The 7,981-nt window shown below is 41.0% G+C and overlaps 3 protein-coding genes across 3 annotated transcripts; 2 read left to right on the forward strand and 1 right to left on the reverse strand.

Annotated features, from left to right (window-relative positions):
- Positions 1-563: 563 nt before the first annotated feature.
- On the reverse strand, positions 564-953 carry LOC122789618 (histone H2A-like). The gene is given in 1 exon segment (XM_044057013.1): positions 564-953. A coding segment is annotated over 1 exon segment (390 nt).
- Positions 954-4,150: 3,197 nt separating this feature from the next.
- Positions 4,151-4,528, forward strand: LOC122789632 (histone H2B type 2-E-like). Its single transcript, XM_044057031.1, has one exon. It carries the CDS (start codon positions 4,151-4,153, stop codon positions 4,526-4,528), a length of 378 nt encoding a protein of 125 aa, XP_043912966.1.
- A 2,811-nt stretch (positions 4,529-7,339) lies between these two features.
- LOC122789605 (histone H4-like) lies at positions 7,340-7,651 on the forward strand. Its single transcript, XM_044056992.1, has one exon. It carries the CDS (start codon positions 7,340-7,342, stop codon positions 7,649-7,651), a length of 312 nt encoding a protein of 103 aa, XP_043912927.1.
- Positions 7,652-7,981: the final 330 nt, after the last annotated feature.

The raw sequence follows: 7,981 nt of genomic DNA on the forward strand, positions 1-7,981 counted from the left end.
GACAGGTACATATCTGAGAGACTACTGTCTCTTTGGAAAAGGCTTCCTATCCATGTGAAGCAGAGATCTTACCTGAGGCAATCCAACTGTAATTTGGAAGAGTGGATGGTGAATTGGAACAGTAGTCTTGGAATGCACCCATGTATATAAGAAAGGCAGCCTGAAAATGCCTGTCCAGCCATGTTCAAGTTTACATCGACTCCATAAAACAAACCTAGAGCATCACTTGCTGATACATTTGGGAAGCAAGGCTAGACTTAAAAGGGCCCCTGGTGTTGTTAGTCTAGTAATCACCTCTAAAGCCTTTGGGAAGGTGGTGACCCCTGGAAACTGGATGTTGACAATACATCCCTAAATCAATGGCATCATGTCTTAATGTACACGTGTAGTACATATTATATTAAAAGGAAAAGATAGGAAGATGAGAGTGCTGTAGAACACAAAACTAAAATGCAATGAATTTCATCAACAGTGTGTTAGAAGAAGCACAAACTGAGAGTCTTTTGTAGGTAGGGTTGGGTGGCCCTTAAAAGTGCCTTTGGGGTCTGGAAAAGTATTATTCCTTATTTTGATTTTGCAGGTGTTTCTGTTTTCCTAGGAAGCAGCACAGCCTGGATATTGGGAAGCACTCCACCTTGTGTAATAGTGACACCTCCCAACAATTTATTCAACTCTTCATAATTTCAGACAGCCAATTGCAGATGCCTAGGAATGATACGATTTTTCTTATTATCTCGAGCCGCATTACCAGCTAACTCTGGAATTTCTGCCGTTAGATATTCAAGTACTGCTGCCAAATAGACAGGTGCTCCAGCCCCTACCCATTCAGCATAATTACCCTTTCTCAGCAGCATGTGAACACGACCAACCAGGAACTGCAAACCAGCTCGTGATGAGCAAGTCTTAGCCTTTGCACGGGCCTTGCCACCAGTCTTTCCACCACGTCCAGACATATTGCTTTATAACACTCTCAGATACGATGCCCTTAGAGGCCCAACACGGGTGCTTTTATTACTTTCTGGCTGGGCTCTGCCTCTGTTTTCTCATTGGCGAGTTGCTAACATTTCACTTTTAGCCCACTGGCTATGTTCAAGATTCTAAACTTTGCATACAAATTCTAATTTGTTTACTCACAGACCGTGGGGTGTTCAACTGAATAATACCTTGATTTTCAGGATTCCTCTGCTTTAGGAATTATCGGTTTTTGATTGGCCGCTTCAAATGATGGCGCCAAGGAGTTATATAAATGACTAGTTCCTGAATAAGGGGTAATAATAAAGCTTGGTATGATTCGGGGGAAAATGATCCGCTGCAAATCTTAAAACTAATCACTCTCTGTTTTAGCAAGATTTTTCTGAAAGTGCTATAGATTGCTAACACAGTGAATTAGTATTTTCACCCCATTAATAGTGCGCTACTATATTCTATTGTGACATGCCTTATAAGGGTACTTCATAGTAATCTAGACAGAAACAGCAGCTTGACAAGAATTCCAGTAGAAGCAGACTGAAAATAAATTGCTTATGTATTAGCCTTTTATGATCCTGAAAGTCAGACTGGGCAAAGTCTCTTTGCGGCAGAGACCAGGCAAGCAAAGGTCTACATTAGGTGCATATTTGCACAGAAGAATAGCATGAGCTAACAATAAAAAACATTCTAAATAACACTAAGGTGTATGTAGTTTAACATGCGATCGCTATGCTAAAGATGCTGTACAGTATTCACGTAGAGTAAAATACCGGTTTCACTTCATATCGTTGAAAGCTCATTTCATCGAATTTCAAAAGAGCGAGACCAAATCATCGAAAACTCAGATCATCGAATCTCAAATCATTGAAAACTACAAAGCAACTAGAAATAACATCCCATACACTGTTTACCACGAAAATTAAATATATCAACTCCAAGGTCGCACTACAGTGGGGTTATGAAATTACCTTTTTCCCCCACTGTAGTGCGACCTTGGAGTTAATATATTTAATGTACAGGGGGTGTGGGGGGAGCAGCCCCCCACATGGGGGGTGCAAGGGGGCTTGCCCCTCCTGCAGAAACGTAGTAAAAACTCTGTGGGATGTTATTTCTAGTTGCCTTGTCGTTTTCAGTGATTTGAGATTCGATGTTATGAGTTTTCGACGATTTGAGTTTTCGATGATTTGGTCTCACTGTTTTGAAATTCGATGAAATGAGCTTTTGACTATATGAAGTGAAACCAAAATACCACATAGCAAAAGACCATTCAACATTATTTTACAGATGGTGTATAAAGCCACAGTTAAATTTTAGAACACAGACTGTAGACAAGGAATATGTAAATTTTCTCCAAACAACCATTCCCCTGAGGCACTTAAGCAAGAGATGAAATGTGAGGACTTAGGATACTTGATTTGCGATTATAAGCAAGGGACTCGATAATGTCGTTGGTACAAGGATAGGGTTACTTTGTTAAGAGGCATAATTTCATTGTATTTCTGTGTGTGTGTATTAATTGTTAGATTAGGAATGAGGGATTAGTAATGGGGGTGCAGTACCGTTTTGACGTGAGACATGTTTTTAATGAGATTTTGTTTAGTAGATAAGGTCAGATAAAGAAAATGAGTACCACTTACTGGTTTGTGATTGGCTGAGTAAAACTGGCCAATGAACTTGAGACATTCAATTGCTATTTTACACACAGTTACAATGGATGAAGCCTAAAGGGTGGAGTTTAGCAGAATGTATATATTCTAGTTCTTTTAACTGCCTCGGCTACTTCCCTAAGTGCTGGAAAAAGGCAGATGTGGTGGTACTACCCAAACCTGGCAAGGACTGAGCTTTCCCACAGAATTATAGACCTATCAGTCTTCTTACCATCCTGGGGAAAGTGATAGAAAAAGTTATCCTACAATGCCTCACTAAAGGAGGTGATCAACATTGAACAGCATGGCTTCAGAAAGAAATATTCCACTATGCACCAGCTATTGAGAGTCGTTGAATACATCACCGAGGGATATAACTCAAACAGGGCAACAGGAGCTATTTTCCTAGATGTCTCTAAGGCCTTTGATAAGGTGTGGCACAAGGGCCTAATATACAAATTGAGCACCAAAAACTTCCCTTCTTACTTGATCCAACTTGTTTCTTCTTATCTTCAAGGTAGAACCTTTAGGGTAAAAATGAACAGTCCTTTCAAAGGAAAATTAAATCACAGCTGGAGTCCCAAAAGGTTCCAGTCTATCACCACTGCTGTTCAACATCTATGTTAGTGATATTCCAAAGGCAGGTGGTACCATGCTGGCTCAGAACACAGATGACACTGCAATACTGTATAAATCCACTCAACCCTGGCTAATCTCCAAAAGACTCCAAGTGGCTGCTGATGCTCTAGAAATCTGGTTCCGCACCTGGCACATAGAGATTAACCCGGAAAAAAGCACAGCTATATGGCTAAGTAGATGCTTCTTATACCCTGATGACACGATCACAATGTTCAACAAAGCCATTCCTTGGAAGGAATCTGTAAAATACCTTGGAGTTACAATGGACAAGTGCCTTTCCTGGAAATCACATATAGAAACAAATATGGTGAATGCAAGGAAAACCTACAATCAGCTATACCCACTATTGAACAGGAAAAGTACTATGAGCATTAAAAACAAATTATTTATATACAGGACCACAATCAGAGCTCAGTTGCTCTACGTATCACCAGCATGGGGATATGCAACCTCCAGCCATATCAAAACCCTCCAGAGACTACAAAATAAAGTCCTTAGACTCATCTTAGATGCCCCTTGGTATGTAACCAATGTACAGCTGCACAGGGATACTCACTCACTAACCATAAAACAACTCATTCAAGATTCAGCTGCTAAACTATTCACACAGCTAGAAAACCATCCGCAGAGTGACATCAAGTCAACGATGAACTACAATGAATCACACTATAGAAAGCATAAAAGACCCAGAGCAAGCTTGGACAAGTAACTTATCTATTAAAACTCCCACCTACGGTACAGTTCTGATCAACCTTAGATAGCACTACAATTTGTCAAAACAAATCTAGGAAGATTAAAATCACAGAGATGAAGGAGAGAGAGGCTACGCCTCGGGCCTCCATTGGAGCAGAAGATTCAAGCAAGCCATTTATATTATTATCAAATTTTTGCCGAGGATGCCTGAACCAGCAAAGCCTGCCGCCCCTAAGAAGGGTTCAAAGAAGGTTGTGAAGAAACCAGCTCAGAAGGCTGGAAAGAAGCGCCACAGGAGCTGTAAAGAGAGCTATTCCATTTACGTGTATAAGGTTCTGAAGCAGGTTCACCCTGATACCGGGATATCTTATAAACACATGAATATCATGAATTCTTTTGTGAATGATATTTTTGAGTGGATTGCAGGAGAAGCTTCTCATCTGTCTCACTACAACAAGCGCTCGACAATCAGTTCTCAGGAGATTCAGACAGTGGTGCAGCTTTTTTTGCCTGGTGAGCTGGCTAAATATGCTGTGTCAGAGGGCACTAAAGTCGTCACCAAGTATACAAGTGCCAAGTAACAGATTTTTGTTCCTGACATCTGAAAGGCCCTTTTAAGGGCGAACACTTTCGGTAAAAGAGCTGTATTAACTGTGTGTTATTGTTAACACCAATGTTTGCTTGCGCTATCTCTAGTACAAATTAGCTTACTGATGGTAATTAGGCTCTTCCATTAAGACCACAATCTTAGCAATGAAATATTTCACCTGTAAATCCATACATATGCTTGAATTTCAAAAAATAAACATGATTTCTCAATCTCCGGTTCGCGTATTCTGTACTAGAAAGTAAGTCCCCCACAGGATCAACATCAGTTTGTAAAGGCTGTCAAATTAAATAAATATTCATTGAGCCATGGGCATATAGAGAGTTGGCGTTCACACTCAGTATTTTTTTTTTTTTGCAAATATGCATCACTCTTTGGACATCTTTACTTTTTATTCCCGATCCACATGCAGCTGACCAACTCATAAGAATTCAGTACTGAATAACCAGCAAAAGTGCAGTCTCCGTCTTCCACCATCTCCTCACATTGATCATATAAGCTATATAGTAAACTTTTTTTTTTCTAGTAGACACGTATTAGTAAAAATGTACTTTACTGGAGCATTTCTCCTCGGGCCTCGGCTGAAAATGGACACTGCTTCTCCAGTCGGACCATTCCGGTAAACAAATGTTAAATAAATAAATAAATAAAATCATGATGCCATATTATTCATTACTGCACTTGCAGTATTGTATTTTACAGCTTTAAGCTGGGTGTCTATAGAGTTCACTGTACTCGGGTTAATTTAGGGCTCACCTGAAAAGACAGCTTGACCCAGAGTAACCACCAGAGTCAACAGAGATTAAACAATTCATCTTCTGATACTGGAGTTAACATAGCTCTCAACTTTCCGTGATAATACCTAATTTCTTTTCTTTCTTTTTAACTCTGACTCTCCAGATTTTTTTTTTTGTTCTTCATAAATTACTTAGGATTATGGTCCGTTGATAATGCCAGACATTACGATTTCATATTATGCTTTACCACACACACACACACACACACATACACACACTTACTACACTAAAGAGATCATAGTAAATAAAATACTTGGTCTACTTTTACAGGAAAGTATACATGAAGATTTTTTTATGGGTGTGGCAAAAGCAGCAGATATCTAGTACGTGACAAAAGGGTCATAATGGTTCATTTTATGAGATTCAGGGGCTCTGCAATCAATGCAGTTTCTTTGTGAATTAAGTTGAATGTGTTACTGAAAAGTTTTTTTCCAGTCAGACTTCTTTGAATCGGTCTCCAGAGCTGTGGACGAGGGTAAGGAGGTCCAAACAGCCTGTCTGGACCTCGCCAAGGCCTTCAACACCATCCCCCACTCTAGAATCATAGATAAACTTACTAAGCTGGGCATAAATCCCTACGTCACTCAATGGGTTGGCAACTGGCTTACTGACAGAACCCAGGCTGTAAAAGTAGCCGACTCCAAATTCAGCTCCAGACAAGTGACAAGTGGAGTACCTTAAGGTTCAGTCCTGGGACCACTCTTGTTTGGCATCTACTTCTCTGAAGTACAGGCCAACACTAAGGGACTCTGGCTAACAAAGTTTGCAGATGACTGCAAACTGGGAGCCATTATTGAATCCCCAAATGATGTGGATATTCTACAAAAGGGCCTTACAGAAACAGATGCCTGGTGCCAGAGCCATGATCTCAAGCTTAATGCCAAAAAATGTATAGTCATCCCCTTTGGAAAAAAACATGTGCCCATGAACTACCACATAGGTGGCAGGACACTAAACATCGAAAGTGTGATGAGAGACTTAGGGACACAAGTGGACAGTGGTCTCACTTTCAATAACCACATCGCCACAACAGTCAGGAAATCCTTCTACGTGGCACACCTCATCACTAAGGGCTTTTCATCCAGAAAAAAGGAGGTCATTGTCCCACTGTACTCATCCCTCATTAGACCCATTATAGAGTATAATGCCCCATTTGGTATGTACCTCACAAGACATCTGCAACAGCTGGAAAGGCCACAGAAATACCTCACTAAAAGAATCACAGGCCTAAAGCAGATGCCATATGCTGACCGTCTAAAAAAACTCCAGCTATACTCTGTGGCATATCGTCTATTCAGAGGCGATCTCTGCTTAACATACAAGGCCATGTCAAACCCTGAGCTGTTGGACATGCTCCACTTAAAGTAATCCCAATCCCTCAGAGCCACACGCTCCAGGGATCTAAACCTTATCATCACAATGAACAAAACATGCTGGAGGGATAGGTTCCTGACCCAGAGACTCCCCATACTCTGGAATAGACTGCCCATACATGTCAAGCAGAGCACCTCATTGGCCCTCTTCAAAAGGAACCTTGATGATTGGATGGGAGATAGGAAATTCACCCCGGGGATCATGTCAGTCACCCTGCTAGACAGGAGCCCAGAGAAGTAAATATTGTGGGAAAAAAATTTCCAGGGAATTGTTATGGCTAGGCTTGCATAGGCCTTAGGTCCGATAACCTAGTACCAACCTATGAACCTATAAAAGAAGAATTCTGACAGTTGTCAGTTCACTAAACCCCTAAGTGACTTGCTTGTGACACTTTTCAAATCTACCAACCGAACTTTGTGATTCTTTGTGCAGCCAGTAGAAGCAGTTTAAGAACGACAATTTTTATGCCCCCCTTAGAGTGCCTTTTTCTTTGTGCTAGTTGTTTACAGTCAGGTCCGATAGGCGTGATTATCATATGAGCTGCTGCTTCTTTCCTATAAATGGAGGAAGAGACGTGAATTTATCAGTTGTTTTAATATTCCGTTGAAGCAGTCATGTCTGCTCATGGTAAAGGAGGAAAGGGTCTTGGAAAAGGCGGCAATAAAAGGCTTCATAAGGTTTTGCGCGATAATATTCAAGGTTTTACTAAGCCCGCTATTCACCGTTTGGCTCGTCGAGGCTGTGTGAAGCGTCTTTCAGGGCTTATTTACAAGGAGACCCGTGGTGTTTTGAAGGTGTTTTTAGAGAATGTGATCCATGATGCTGTTACTTACACTGAGCATGCTAAGAGGAAAACTGTTACAGCTATGGATGTGGTATATGCTCTAAAATGCCAAGGCAGGACCCTTTATGGCTTTGGAGGCTAACTTGTTTGTAGCTAAGAAACTCACACAAAGGCCCTTTTAAGTGCCACTCAAGTTTAGGAGGGAGATTTGTGGTTTTTGTCTTTTGTAGCTGCCTGTTATAAAGTTTTTAGCATCCTTAATAGCCTGACCATCTTGTTGTGTCTTTCGGCTTTTCCCGGTTAGGGGTCGCCACAGCGGAACTCCGGTCCGCTAATGATTGGCAGTAGATTTTTTATGTGCAGAGTTGCCAGCTCTGATGCACAACCTTCAATGAAGGTACGCCCATTCACACATGTCTCCACACAGAAGACACTCTAGCTGAGAATCAAACAGGACAACATTGTACTGTGA

The sequence above is a fragment of the Protopterus annectens genome, chromosome 15.part0 (assembly GCF_019279795.1).
Source record: "Protopterus annectens isolate FY-2018-M chromosome 15.part0, PAN1.0, whole genome shotgun sequence".
Lineage (NCBI taxonomy): Eukaryota > Metazoa > Chordata > Ceratodontiformes > Protopteridae > Protopterus > Protopterus annectens.

Bases quoted from the DNA above. Each gene is read 5' to 3' on its own strand.
- LOC122789605 (XM_044056992.1), top strand. From the start codon at position 7,340: ATGTCTGCTCATGGTAAAGGAGGAAAGGGTCTTGGAAAAGGCGGCAAT.
- LOC122789632 (XM_044057031.1), top strand. From the start codon at position 4,151: ATGCCTGAACCAGCAAAGCCTGCCGCCCCTAAGAAGGGTTCAAAGAAG.